This window comes from Amblyomma maculatum, chromosome 3 (genome assembly GCF_055883805.1).
Source record: "Amblyomma maculatum isolate TAMU_Amacu chromosome 3, ASM5588380v1, whole genome shotgun sequence".
In the NCBI taxonomy this organism is placed as follows: Eukaryota; Metazoa; Arthropoda; class Arachnida; order Ixodida; family Ixodidae; genus Amblyomma; species Amblyomma maculatum.
This window is the reverse complement of record NC_139346.1, coordinates 33,106,229-33,121,652: the sequence shown is the minus strand read 5'-3', so window position 1 is coordinate 33,121,652 and position 15,424 is coordinate 33,106,229. Positions and strand designations below refer to the sequence as shown.

At 45.7% G+C, this 15,424-nt stretch overlaps 1 protein-coding gene across 4 annotated transcripts in view; it reads right to left on the bottom strand.

Moving 5' to 3' along the window:
• Positions 1 to 2,346: 2,346 nt before the first annotated feature.
• The window catches only part of LOC146194476 (uncharacterized), a 51,826-nt gene continuing 38,748 nt past the window's right edge, over positions 2,347 to 15,424 (bottom strand). For all 4 annotated transcript variants that reach the window (XM_084597429.1, XM_084597430.1, XM_084597428.1 and 1 more), the window contains 5 exons: positions 15,240 to 15,356; positions 14,833 to 14,958; positions 14,189 to 14,316; positions 8,292 to 8,389; positions 2,347 to 7,414 (listed from right to left, as the gene is read on the bottom strand). In XM_084597429.1, the coding sequence (XP_084453555.1) occupies positions 7,401 to 7,414; positions 8,292 to 8,389; positions 14,189 to 14,316; positions 14,833 to 14,958; positions 15,240 to 15,356 (483 nt within the window). In that variant the 3' untranslated portion in view covers positions 2,347 to 7,400. The remainder of the gene's footprint in view (positions 7,415 to 8,291; positions 8,390 to 14,188; positions 14,317 to 14,832; positions 14,959 to 15,239; positions 15,357 to 15,424) is intronic.

The window sequence follows — 15,424 nt, the reverse complement described above, 5'->3', positions numbered from 1 at the left end:
TCTCTTGCTTTTTCCATGATCCAGCGAAGGTTGGCAATTTGGTCTCTAGTTTCTCTACCCATGCGAAACCCAGCTTGCACGTCCGGAAGCTCCCGATCCACATACTGCTGCAGCCTACCTTGGAGGATTTTCAACATCACCTTGCTAGCATGCGAAATAAGCGCGGTCGTGCGGTAGTTGGAACAATCCTTGGCACTGCCTTTCTTTGGGATGGGGATGTAAACTGACCTCCTCCAATCCTGTGGCCACTGCAGAGTTGTCCAAATCTTCTGACATAATGTATGCAGAATGTTAACAGCGTCATGGTTGAGGTTTTGAAGCAACTCAGCTGGAATGCCATCAATTACGCTAGCTTTATTCTTAGCAAGGCTGGCTAAGGCCCATTCAACTTCACTCTTCAGGATGCCCGGCTCGAGATCAGTAATCACAACTGTCTTATGTTGGGTTTGCACTTTCGGGTCCTTCTTGTACAGTTCTTCTGTGTATTCCTGCCACCTCTTCTTTATCTCTGAGGCTTCAGTGAGGTCCTTGCCTCGTTTGTCCTTTATCACGCCCAGCTAGCACAGAAGCTTCCTTTGCTATCTTTGATTGTCTTATACAGAGCTCTTGTGTTCCTTAATTGGCTGTTGTCCTCAACTGCTTGGCACTGTATGTTCAGGAAGGCATTCTTATCACTCCTTGCTATTTTCTGAAAATCCGCATTGAGAACCTTGTATCTTTCTCTTTCCCCCATAACTTTTGCCATCCTCCTTTCCTCAGCTATTTGCAAAGCCTCTTCAGATAACCAGTTTGCTTTCTTGCATTTCTTTTGCTTTGAAACTACCTTAGTAGCAACTTCTTGTATTATATCACAGACATCGGTCCACATCTCTTCGGGCTCTCTGTCTTCTAGATCTAATTCTTGAAATCGATTCCTCACTCCCACAGCATATTCTAATGGAATTTGATCCAGATCATACCTGAAAGGCCTTCTAGTTCTCTGCGTTTTCCTCAATCGAAGCTTAATTTTGGCAACAAGAAGCTGATGATCGGTGCCACAATCAGCCCCAGGCCTTGTTTTTACTGCTTGTATAGCGCTTCTCCATCTCTGCCGGCAAAGAATATAATCGATCTGATTCCTGTACAGACCTTCCGGTGATGTCCATGTGTACAGGCGCCTCTTGTGCTGTTGAAAATGAGTATTCACTATGGTCAGGTTGTTTTCTTGACAAAACTCTACTAGCCTCTGCCCAGCTTCATTTGGCTCACCAAGACCGAACTTGCCTATAATTCCGGATATTTCTTCACTCCCGACCTTAGCATTCCAGTCTCCTACGAGAAAAACGACGTCTGATGAAGGGGTGCGGTCTAAAAGGCATTTTAGGTCCGCATAAAATCTCTCGTCAGCTTCTTCAGCAGTAGTGGTCGGTGCATAGACTTGGATAACTGTTATGTTGAAAGGGTGACATTGGATCCGAAGTGAAATCATTCGGTCGTTTTTGGGGTTGTACCCTAGCACTGCTTTGCCCATTCTTCTGTTTACTATGAAGGCGACCCCATTCCTTCTCCTGGATTCGTGCCCACAATAAAAGACATAATGGTCGCCGGAGTTAAATTTTCCCATTCCAGTCCACTTGAGCTCACTGATACCCAAGATATCAATGTTCAATCTGTCCATTTCTCGCTTGACGACATCCAGTTTACCTTGCGTTATAGATCTTACATTCCATGTTGCTATTTGATATACTATCTCCTTGCAACATCGGACTTTCCGGTCGCTTCCCGACACATCCACAACTGAGCGTCCTTTTGGCTTTAGCCCAGCCGCTTCATTCGTCCTGGAGCTACTAGGAATCGCCCTTTGTTCACCCCAGTAACATTTGGGACGCCTTCCAACCTGGGGGGCTCATCTTCTGGCGCCATATCTTTAATGGTATTGTGACTGGCCATAGGGTTTTCTTGGCAGGAAATACTGGAGTGGGTTGCCATTACCTTCTCCAGTGAATCACATTTTGTCAGAACTCTCTGCCGTGACCTGTCTATCTTGGGTGGCCCTACACAGCAGAGCTCACGACTTCATCGAGTTTCGCAAGCCCCTCCGCCACGACAAGGCAGTGATCCATGAAGGGGAACTTAACTCCCTATTCTCCTTTAAATCGTCTGTGTCAACTGCAAAGAGCGACAGGCGACTAGAGCAACTAGAGGCCACCATTCGATGCAGCCACGGCGTCACGAAACACACTTCAGGTAACTGCGAAAGTCGTCTGCTGTGCGCTGCTCGAACCTCTCAGAAATTCGTGAGCAAGGTTAATGCCTTTGCGCACATGGTTCTAATTTATTAAAGCCACATATTTCTGTCGGTGGCTCCACAGCTATTCACCGTGTTCTGTGCGTCCGCTAAGATGAATACGCCTTGTTCTGTCATCGGCTGCAAAGCCAGTGACCAATGACAACTGGAAGTCTGCGAACCAAACGTCATCTGATGACCTTTCATGATGTCTCAGAGTGTTGAGTTGAGGAGAGAAAAGAAGGCAGCCATTTTTAATCACCAATACCTTGCGTGTGAATGAAGCTAGCTATAAAATTTTTGTAATGAGTGACTAGCGACGGAATACCCATCACTCATCTGCTTTAGTCAACTTCGTCTCAAGCATTTCATGGTCCCTTTAAATTCCCTTCTGCATGCACAGCAAGACAACAGGGGTGTGTTATTTCTACAGCAGATACTATGAGCCTTAGTGAGGGGCCACCAGATTAATCCAGACACACAATACGGGCACTTTGTACATTTAACCTCCATGGAAATGCGGCCGTCACAGCCGGGAATGAACCCGGGCACTTGGCTAAGCAGTCGAGTGCCCTGACCACTAAGCCACCTCAGTAATATAGCTGCAAACTGAGCAGCCAATGCAGCATCCAACAAGCATTATACCCACTTGCCACTTTTTGGTGGTCAACCAGGACAAAGAGTCAGCACTCACAGAAAGAATGAAACATGTTTCATTTCCACTGTGTACACAAACAATGTTTGCACAGGCACCAGTATAGCCCTCCACTGTGGAAGCACTGATGGGCTAGCAGCAAGCCCATAAGGTGCAGCTCGCAGAGATACCAAAGTACAAGGGGTTGCGAGAAAAGAACACTGCTGGAAGCAGTATGTATCAAAACTTCACACAAGTTGACCTACCCAAATTTTCACAAGCAAGTACTGAGCGCGAGGTCCAGAACTGTCAAGCCAGCAACACAAGCTACCACTTCAGCTTTGAAACTAGTCTTTGAAGATCTCACATGGAAACACTACTAGTGTTTGCACGAGCTAGACGCCCACAAAAAGTATAAAGTATTGCACCGTCAGCAACGTGTGCACCACCACAAAGGCTGTGCACTCAAGAACAACTGGTTTTAGATACAGAGATTCTCCAAACAACGAACCAGCAACACTGATATCATAGCATCACAATGCATATGATACGCTTCAGCCACTGCACTATGTTTTTTTGCAGTCCCGAATGTGCACTGGTACCTTGTGGCAAATATCACTTGCTACACTCATTGTCAGCTTGACATGGCTGAACCCAATCCGGAAGATGAGCACCCAGTAGAGGTTGCTGTTGAGACGAAGGAAGAATTGGTCTTGTTCCTGTGCTCAGAGCTGGTAGTAACAATGCCAAACAAAGGCCCCAGTCGATTATAATCAGCCACTTTATATCCCATTTTCCAGTCATCATCTATGGCTATTCACAGCCTCCTTATCACAGTAAGAATTCCAGCCTGACTATTACACTAGTTTCGCTGTCTCCATTGAGTATGTTTAACTACCTCTACCATACACTGTGCAGCACTAAATAGGTGATCATTCGCCTGCTTTGTGCGACCAATGCTTGCTTAAAACCCTTGCAAAGTTAATGGTGAGTTAGAAATGCCGAAGCTTTAAATCCAGTTCACTCTACTGCGTCTGTGGAACCCTCAGGCACAGAACACTACTGTATTCTTTTCAGTGTGGAGACGTATGCGCCCACCACCACTGTGACAAGAGTGGATCCACTTCGTTAATGCACAACTGCAATAGACTGTTGCAACCCTGAAGCGAGGAGATGAACACATTCTCATAAAACAAATTGTGCATTTTCCTTAGCACTGAGCCCAGTTGAAGCAGTCTTGGACTGTTCCTGGTAAAAAATTTCAAAATTTCCAACCTCCTGGAGACTAAGCACGATCGAAGAGGGATAATGGACTTGCAAAAAATTTGTGCTATGGTGAAATCACAAGCAGTCCAGGGAAACATAGCTGCTATTGCCACTAACATCACGGGAAATGAAGATCAAAGACGTAAAAATGTTTCTTTGAACGAGAGGCAGCCCTAACTCATATCAATAATTATTTTAAACGCTTAATCAGTATGCTGCTAATCAACCTTCATTCCGGTGATCAGGTTGAGGTGGAACATACTCAGCTTGCTACCATCTCAAAGCTAATATGACAGTCCATGACACCTACAAAACCCATTAGTTGTCCTGGTGGGCAAAACCAACTGGGCCTCAATTCTACATGGCTAAAATTTCTGTATTAAAAGTTACCATCTAATCTGATTGCCACCGCTAAGTCATAATTAACATTGTGCAAATGGAGCAAGGCATAAATGAAACAAAGCTGCATCACATGCCTGTTCTAATCTGCAATACAAAAAGATTACATGCAAACGCACCACTGCAAAACTTGCAGTTGAGAATAATACATTTTTCTTGTAGGAGCAAAACAAATGCGTTTAATACTCGCTACTATTTTCTAACTATTATTGAGCCTGAAGTCACTACCAAGCTGAACTACACAAACGTGCGGATGTTTTGAGAGTAAACTTGCAGCCTGATTCATTGAATTTATCTGTTGCAAACGCATTCAAGGACAGCAATTCCGCACCACCATCACTGGAGAAGCACATTAATAAGCTTCCTTTATCCAATACAAAGAATGAGCCAGTGCCTAAAACGGCCAGGAAAGAACATTTTTGCTATTAACACACGATCTTAGTTACCATACGTATAACTGCACCATCAAATCACTGCAGCCGCTTAGATTAGCCAACGTAGACCACATAACAAGCAGCACTCTGCCGGCAAAGCAGTGATGACTCAGTCAAATCCAGGCAACATCCCTGAGTAGCAGATGAAGGTAGCAGTCACAAACATGTTCTGTGATTTCTAAAATTTTTGCCCGAAACCTGCCTACGCAAAGCCCTCGAGGAAAAGCCCTCAAATGTATTCTGCATTAGAAGCCACAAAGAAAACAACTGTGCAAAACATTCAGATTTCATTACTACTGGAAAAATAGTCTTCAATTATCCTAAATAAAGCTTCGGTACAATTCCAATAAAGGCACTTCATTCACCGGTTCATGTTAAGCATCCATGAATCTCAACTGCACCAAACAATCTGAGAGATTGTTGGATCTATCATAGGGACTCCACAGAACTCTGTACAATTGCACTACATAGGTCACTTCACTCAATACACCCGTAAGCAAAAATGGGAGACCAAGCAAAGCGCTATGACTGCCTTTTTTTTTTTTATAAGAAAAGGTGCCAGAAAAGATTGCTTGGGCAAGATGGCAAGTATATTTAGGAGTGTACCTTATGCCTATCTCCGAAATAACCACCGTCAGAAAAAGCTGGCGAGCAGTTTTCTTGAATCATGTGGTCTCTCCACTTTTGCTCATGACTACATTCAGACACGCCGAGAGACAGGCAGCTGTATCCCACATGAAATTACGGCCTCGTATACAATAATCAATTTCGTCCAGAAAACAAGAACAGTGACCAGAGAAAAGAGCATGACCAGATTAATTTGGCAATAAAATAAAGAAAAAAATCTGCCATTATGAAATCCCGGATGCACACTAGCTTGCCAGGAATCAATGTAAATCTTGGCCTGGTTGCTCCTGTAAGAATGTCACTCAATAAGCAGGCAGTGCAACATGTCATATTGTGTTGCCCCATTATTTCAGAATGGCCTAAAAACATAAGGCCTGTGCTCAAATTTGCGTGGCGCTCGCTATCCAGACCTACACATTTCTCAGCTTCAAGAAAGCCTAAATCATTATCTGAAGGGTTCAATCATACGAGGTACCATATACTCTTGGATGCACATAAACAGCAATTAATAAAAAAAAAAATTGTGCGTTAGCTTTCAATGTGAGAACATGCTCATTTGGTCAACACCTCAGGACACAATTCCAACTACCTGTGCTGAGCTGAGGTATTTCAGCATTCGTCACAACAGGTAGTATAGCTGATAATGGGAAACCACATGACAAGCAGAAAGCAATGAATGTGACACAAGCCAGCCTACAGAACACCCAAAAAATTATGCCGAAACAAGGAACAGGCCTCACACACTGAAATGTCTGTACAGAATGCAAAAGAGCATTTGGAGTATGCCTATGGACCCAGTTCAAAGCTTTGTTTCGTGTAAACATAGTAAATAGCATTTCATTCATACTGAACACACAAGGTCACATACCTGCTAGGTCTATACCAAAGTGCCCCACATGAAGAGAAGGCAACAGGCCGAGAAATGAGAAAGGTTTAGCAAGCACGTGTGCAAGAAAATGTGTGGCAATAAATAGTACCAGTACTGCCATTTGCATGGTAAAGTCACCTGACAAGACAAACATAATCTAGTACAGATTTGAAGGTGGCAAACTTTTACGTAACATGAATAGCACAGACATGAAACATTATGAATGAATCAGTCTTTCCTTGAAATCGGCAGCAAAACACCCGTGTGCAACTCCATTTGCCACACAAAGACGCTGATATTGTTGTGTGGCCTGCTTGGCACGGCACAGAGACGCCATGACGCCACTTTCAAGGTTGAAACTGAGTTGAAACACAATTCCATAAAAACTGAACTTTAGTGTTCAGAGTACACCGGTAGCGTTATCTTGTATAAATGACTCTATAAATGGCCCTGGGGTTGCCACAATCAGCTCATACATCATTTGCACACACACACACATTTCTGCATGAATGTGACACTCCTAACCCTTGCCCCAGATGAACTGTGCATTCACAGACTAAATGCCAAGCCGACTACAACAACCCATTTCATTCCGATAGGCCTGAAAAAATATGAGGAGTGATACGACTACTCTCTAATTTCTCCTACATACAACGAGGAGATACATGAACACAGTGCATACAATAATAAAGACAGACACCCAACACCAGACTGTGAACAGTGGCCACAACACAGGATAGAAAAATCTTATAACCTGTTTCTTGAGTAGCTTCCCCTATCCCTCCTACCCTCCCCCATTTCAACTAGCCCCATTCCATCAAAACACCGGGAAAAGCATTCGTTCTTTGGCATATGTCACCGCAATGGAAGACCAAGGGGTATTTGCACTCCTGCCGGTGGGAGTCTTCACATCACAAGCTCTGAAAGGTAACAAGTACACAAGACTGAAGGTCATCCTCAAGCACACCCCACATCTAACATGTCACGCAGTGCTATGGCACTAATAGCACTGACAGCTGGTGACCAAGGCTACACCACCTATCAAGCCCCGTTCGAATGAATAGTGATTGCAGGGAAGCCACAGCTGAAGCGCCCTTTGTAAGAACGCAACAACCACTTTGATAGATCAAATGTTCCTCAGAACTATAGTTTGATAAATGTGAACATCACTGCTTGCTTCTTTTTTTTTTGCATGGGATTTTCCATACGAATCCTTGAAGTTCAATATAAGAAAATATGATATATCCAGAATCGACTGTATTTTACTTCGTCTAAATACCTCAGAAGCCCCAACTAGAGTATTACATTGGAATTGTGATGAAATAAGGACCTCAGGCAAGAATTTCGCTAACTTCTTTATCAAGCCTACCACTAGACATACTTAAGAAATTTTCGGACTGAAATGCACTGTGCGCAACATGCAGATTTTTGCGTGCTCCGAACACTTGCCCGTGCTCTTGTGAATACAGGAATGCAGTAGCTGCGGCCGATAAGCGCTGCCCTCGTATCAGGAATGCTCCCATGACCCACAATTACGCAGTGGACTCTAAAAACATGGCGCAGTGGTGCAATGCTCGCAAATTGTCGATGCCAGAGTCGCCAGTCACGCATAATGCAATGTGAGCACAGAGCAGTGCCTCGAGGCCCTAATTAAATCCTCATTTAAATCCTGTCACTGATCTCATTCCCCACTGAGGCTCATCTTGTTCTTGCACCTTTATGGGCATTTTATGCCAAAAAGGAGAGCATGTGACTCAAGCCTGCTGTACGGTCAGCTGTGCTATCAGCATGACACACCTGCCTTGGGCAGCTCCACGTTCTGCCGAATCTGACTGTGCAGTGTGTTCAGGTCTTGCTTGAGGGAGTCCAGGCACACCTGAAGGCTTCCCAGGGGCCTGCACAGAAAGGAGGGTCCATTCAGTTTCCACACATTAGGGCACCAAAGCTGACAGACCAGAGATGTTGTGCTTGAGTCACAGAAGCCACCTTCTGATGTTTAGCGAGAACACTTTAACATACAGTGCTCTGACTGTCCAGATTAAAAACAAGTCTGCTACTAAAAAGCTCGTTTTGACCCCTAACACTATTAAATACAGTACACTCTCATTAATTCAAATTTGAAGGGACCCCAGAATTTTGTTTGAATTATCGAAAGTTCTCGCATATAGCAAGATTATAGTGCACATTATAATTAAGTATCCACTTAAATCACATTTTAAGCACTTCTACTCTTTTATTACACAATAAAAACAGCAGGGGTGAAGGATCCAGAACAAATTCATTGGAAATCTATGGCTGGCTGGACCGTCTGAAGAAATCATGAATTGTTGATTGTTTCTTTTTTGCATGTGCATTCAGAACAAAGTTCTCTATTCCAGTAAGAGCAGCCAGTTCTTTTTCAGAATTTTCTGCTGCAGTCAGAAATTTCCGGACCCCGGCAAAGTAGTGGAAGGCTTGTGCTGCTGTCATAGAGGATTGCTCTTCTGATTCCTCCTCTTCACTTTCGCTGCTGTACTGTGCTGGCAACAACTCAGCTACCAAGTTGTCCAGAGTGTCTTCCCTGCACACGCAGAGGTCATCGTCAGCAGCTGCAAATTCACTGAGGTCAGCAGCTATGTTGTGTGCCTGGAGGGCAGAAAGCACTAGCCCTGCATCATTGCTCTGCATTTGGAGGCAGTCTTCATTTTCAATTTGAGCGCAGCCAGGCAAAGTATCACTGCTATGGCCTGGTATGCGGAAGGCATACTGGAAGCAATTCCATATCGTTGCTGGCGTTACTGCACTCCATGAGTCAGCTAGCATTCCCACCGATGACAGCAATGTTACGCTGTACGACATGGTATTGTCTATGCATATTAGCATCCTCTTAAGGAGTAGCTTCCTGTAGTTTGTCTTCAGTCATTTGATCACCCCCTGATCCAGGGGCTGGAGAACAGCAGTTGTGTATGGAGGAAGGAATTCAAGACGAATTGCCCCCAGGCCCTCCACATCACCGTGAGCGGGACAGTTGTCAACAATCATCAGCACTTTTCTTTTACCGCGCTTGAACACCACGTCAAGTTTCCACAGCCACTCTTCAAACAAAGACTGCAGCATCCACGCACGTGAATTTGCTGCATATTAAATGGATAGAGTCTGGACGCCTTTAATGTACCTTGGATGCTTTGATATGCCCACAACGAAAAATTCAGGCTTGCGGCTGCCATCCATATTGGCACAAACCATGCCTGTGAGCCGCTCCTTGCTCAGCTTACCACTGGTACAACGTTCCCCCTTGCGATACAATGTTTGCTGAGGCAGGTACTTGAAGAATAGTCCCATTTCATCAGCATTATAAATATCAGCTGGGGAGTATTCAAGCAGTAGGCTCTGAAGACACATCTGCTGCCAGTTGGTAGTAACCGCCTCACTCACCGCTGCCGCTTCTCCACTTACAGTTTTGAAAGCGAGGCCATGTCGCTCCTTGAATCACAACACCCATCCAACACTACACTTCCAAAGCACACAGACAGTTCTTCGGCCTTCTCTCGCAATATCGGTCCACTTACTGGTAGATTGGAGCTCCGAGCGCACTTAAGCCAAAGGAGAACCACCTTCTCAAGCTCCGGATGCGCTGCCTCCCAAAGCCTTTTTCTGTCAGCAGCAAAGCAACTTGCGTTGTTTCACAGCTTGTCTTTCACTTTCACAATCGTTGTCAGTGTACTTTTCGTTATCCCATACTTCAATGCCACAGCAGTCTTCTTCATTCCAGCCTCAACTTCTATGGCTGCCAATTTTTCTTTCCCAAAGAGCATCCGATACTTCACTTGTGGAGACATGGTGCTACCGCCGCGGGCAACCGACCAGGGAAAGAAACGCACGAGCGATCACATGATTCGCAGTCGGCCGACGCTACTCACGTCACTTTCACATCTTTTTTTTTTTTCTCCTCCAGTTTTGAAAATTTTTACAGGCGAAGGCGGACCATCGTCTTTTCCACAAGTTTTGAGGGTTAAGTGTTGTTGTAATTTCGAATTTTCTCCATTGAACTGGCTAGCAAGCCACAATAAGTTGAGCAGCGACCTTCGGGAGGCTTTTGTTTTGTTTCGAACGTTTGTTTGTTAGGCTCTTCTTCGCTTTCTTTTATTTTTTAAATCATAGTGCGCTTATTTTCACATTTTCCACTGTTGTAGTGTTATAAGAACTCAAATTTTTCGCCAGTGGCGGAAACAATAGCCGATAATTTTCCGGTATGGACAAGCAAAAAGTATGAATTAACCGAATTGCTGTGTTTGAATTAAGCGGCATTAAAATATATTGAAAACATGATGAACCAACCAAAAATTTGATTTGTGTTTGAATTAACCAAAAGTACGAATTATTAAAGTTTGAATTATCGCGAGTCTACTTACAAATTGGGCAAGGGCATTCTATGAAACAGCAATGCATGCTCTGAGTTTTTGAATCTTCTCAAGCTGCTTGCGCACTGAAGCAATATCCTTTGTTGATACCTAATGGCTACGTAAAAGCTCGTTAATTCAAACTCGAAGGGGCCGAGAAAATTGTTCGAATTAAGCGGAGTTCAAATTAACAGTCGGGCACTGGAATGAGCGCCCTCGTGGCCCACCGTGCTGGCCGAGCCCACATGTTGACTCATTACCATGAGTAAAGAGGGCTAGGCGCTTACTGCACGTTAACAGAGGGCGATTCCGATAATTTTTGCAATTGAGCCGCAACGGCGAATGAATGGGACTAATCGGTCAGTCATGCGCCGCAAACAAGAACCGGAATGCATTCGTGTGAGTAGCGAGCTTCAAAACATATTTATTTACATGGAAAAATAATCGGTAATGTGCGTTTGCTTGCGTTTCTTGTGCCGCGACTCCACAAGCATCGACTGCAGCTTGCCCAAGAGTTCCAGCGCAGGATCCGAATTCTCATCGGTGGAGAAGTATCGTGCAGCGAGATCGAGCGCCGACGCTACTTCACATGCACTAGGGGGTGGCACCGGATCGTTGCCTTCGTCGGACTCTTCATCGCTTTCAGTCGTGTTCGCCACCCGTGAGCCCTGTGGAGCATATGCAGCCGCGATTATATCCTCATCACTCAAGGGCCCTGACGTCTCCACACCGTTGTCAACGTCAACATAGGCTTCAAAGGCGACACCCTCCGACAAAGCCGCGTAGCCACGGTCAAGCACGACGGAGTCATCATCAGACGAAGCCTCCGCTACCTCTGCGCTGCATGTTTCTAGGGCGTCCCCGAAGCCACACTTGCAGAAACAATTTTTGATAGTTTCTGGCTTGACGGTATTCCACGATGATGCCAGCATGTGGACAGCTCCAAGCAAATCGATGTCGTACGACTTGCCACTGTCCAAACAAAGAAGAAATCTCTCTAGGAGGTGGCGCCTGTATAGAGTTTTTAAGTTCTGAATAACTCCAAGATCTATAGGCTGGAGCACAGAAGTCGTGTTTTTAGGCAAAAATTCCAAGCGGATTGCTGTCAGTTCACTCACGTCACAATGAGCTGTACAGTTGCCCACGAACATAAGAACATTCCTGTTCTGTGCAGCGAATTTCCTGTCTAGCTTGCGCAGCCAGTCGGGTGAAAATTTCCGTGTCATCCACGACTTTTTGTTTGCGGTGTAATCAACAGGAAGCGTCTTGATGCCTTTAAAACAGCGAGGCTTTTCTGCCTTGCCGATCACCAGCAAGCGGCACCGTTCCGTGCCCGTCGCATTTGCGCACATCATGACGGTGATTCTTTCTTTGCTTCTCTTTCCGCCAGCACAAGTGTCGCCTTTGTAAGTGACGGTCTTGTTGGGGAACAATTTGAAATACAGCGCCGTCTCGTCAGCATTAAATACATCGCTGAGCGCATAATTAGCAAGGAGTTCCTTCAGTTCACTGGAGACCCACTGTTCACACGTTTCCTTGTCGACTTCAGCTAACTCCCCACAAACGTTTCTAAATGTCCGCCCGTGACGCGCCTTGAAACGCGACAGCCAGCCTTCCGACGCGCCGAACTCGCTGATGCCCATTTGGCTGGCAAAGACTGCAGCCTTCGCAGCAATTATAGGCCTGCTTAACGGAATGTTCCAGCTGCGAACTTCTTTTATCCATGCCATTACGGCACTCTCCACTATGGGATGGGCCGACATCCGTAGCCTTTTGCGAGAGGGCTCCATAACGTCTTTACGAAAGGCAGCACTGATCGATTCCTTGTTCCTGAGATAAGTTGACAGCGTGCTCTTCTCGATGTCGTACTTTTTGGCTATATCCGTCTTGGATAGGACACCACGTTCCACCTCACTCAAAATCTCCATTTTCGTCTTGAGGTCCTTTGCCGTGTATTTACCGCGGTTTGCCATGGCTGTCACAATCGATGAGTCGTCGCTGGCAAAGCGGTCAGGCAACGAAAACGGTAAAACTTGGACCACCGCGGCACGAACAAATGCACGACACCGACAACTGCGTTGTGCACACAACGTGACCGCAGGACAAAAAGAAAAAAGGCTTGTCAAAAGCGCACCCAGAAACCGCGGTGCAGCCAAAACCTGCAACGGCTTGCGCCAGACCGTTGGTGTGATGGAGCCTGGCGGCACCCGGCAGCGAAAACCTGCTACGGCATGCACCGGAATGCTCGCTGTGACTGTCGAGTGCGCACCTCGTCTCGTGCGTGCGGGCAGATTTGAAAGATTTTGTTTTTTGCGTCTTTAGTAATCTTTCTGCGCATTGTACACGGTATAGGCCAACTTCTGTCTGCGAGGAGCTGTGTGAGCCACGGGCTCCTAGTTCGAATTAACCGTTGTGGATACTGGCATGTTCAAATTATCGGGTGTTTTCTCCTATTGAAATACATAGGGCCATGCCGGGACCCGAGCGTCAGTTCGAATTAACCGAGTTCAAATTAACGAGGTTTTACTGTAATGGTGCAAGTAACAGTCACACAGGCTCTAAGCGAAGCCAGCTCTGAATATGTGATTACATAAAGATTATTTTTTCAGCCGTTACTGAAAATTGTAGTTGCCTTGCTTCTTGAGTGAGTTTTCTTCAGTGCTGTCAGGCTGGCATCAAGGCAGAGGGAACAACATGAGAACACACCTACATCTGTCATCACTTAAGTTTATAACATAGCAATGATTTACAATTACTAGAATTTGCAATTTGGGATGTTCTAAAAGAGTGATTGTTTGCCCTGAAAATCTGCACATTTACTTGAATATAATGAGCACGTTTTATTGATGACAGAAACGAGAAGTCAATGCTGGTGTTGTGCTTGGATCAATTCCATTGGAAGGACGATCATTTTTTCTCACTGTGCACAGCAATCTCTGTGCTGATGTTGTAATTATACTACATTTGAGCAGATAGGGTAAATCATTTCAGCTGCTCACCTAGACAAATGCGAGCAGTGTACTTTAGTTTCCACAGACTGCTGAACCAGTATCAACCAGCAGTTGCTCAAATTCACTCAGTGTATTTAGACACGATAAAAAGAGGAGAAAAGTCTGGGATGGATTGACCACAGGCAATAGATAGCGACTCCTACTATTACCGAAATCCGATCCAGAAGTGCAGTAGAGTTACATAACGCCAACAGCACCCAGCAGCAGTGCAAATGTACATGGGTACTAGGTGGGAAGCACGTAAAGGTAAAGCAAGCCCACCTATTGCTAATAGCCAAAACAACAGTGCAACAGTATACCTCACCTGCTCGCAGGTTGAGCTGGGGACTGCTGGAGCAGTTCTGTGATGTATGAGTCGTCATAATCTGGCGCAACATTGGGCAGGGCAAACTCAGTAGTCTCTGCCAGCTCGGTCAGCTGCCTCTGCAGCTCCTGAAAAGCAAAACGTACGAATGAGACTCCCTAATGTGACACTTTGGGCATGTTATTGGTACTAGCATGACAGGAATGCACAGCTCACAATGGACGAGCACACACGACAAAGACAGTGGGAAAACTTTCAGACTGACAGCCTCATTCTGAAGACTCCAAATGGCTAGGCATGATGAATACTTGCAGTAATGCCCCCACTGCTTGTGCTGAGTCTTCGTATTTTCTCTATCCTATGCTGCCCAGTGCTGACACTCATACACAATACACACCAGCTGTCTGGTCCCTTGTCGTCCACATGTGCCCTTCCCTTCCCCCGCACTCTGACTGCTCCACACAGCAACACTACACCCCTTTCTTACCACCCTGCACCCTTCCTCTTCTTCTACTCTCCATACACCATACCTCCTCACAGTCACCTATGCCAGCATTGTGGATCTGAGGTTTCCTCCCATTAACAGCTACCACTGCCAAAGCAGATGCCCAGCATGAACACCCGTGACAAAGGTGTACACTGACCTTGCACTGCGCCATGCGTGAGCGTAGGATGTTCTTGAGCTCCTGCACCCTGGCCTGAAGGGTGAACTTCTCTTTGCGCACAGACATCAGCTCAGCTGACAGGCTGGACTGCTGTTGCTGGACCTCCTGCTCACACAAGAAGTGAGCACAACACTATCAGGCATCAGCAAAGGGAAGACTGTGATTTGTACCATGAACCAGGCGCCGCCACCGCAGGCACCTAAATTACACTGCACCTTTCATTTTACCTGTGCTCCACAACAACTTATTATGAGGAGACAAGAGAGACAGCTGCTTTGGAAGAGCTGCCAATAAAATACCTTAAGAACAAAAAAAACAAGGATGAGTACAGCTATGGCCATCGGAATATGCCCATGGAAAGGAAACGCAAAAATGCCATGGCATACCTCGAGCTGTCGACGCAAACTCGACCCCTCTGTCTGGTGGGCCGCCTCTGCCAGGCGTAACCGCTCCTGCATGGCTGCCACTTCCTGAGTCTTCTCCTTCACGTTCCAGCTCAGCAGCTGCACAGAGCACACAGGGAGGTTACTCGACCACTGATTCACACGAGATAGACACGCAATAAACCCAC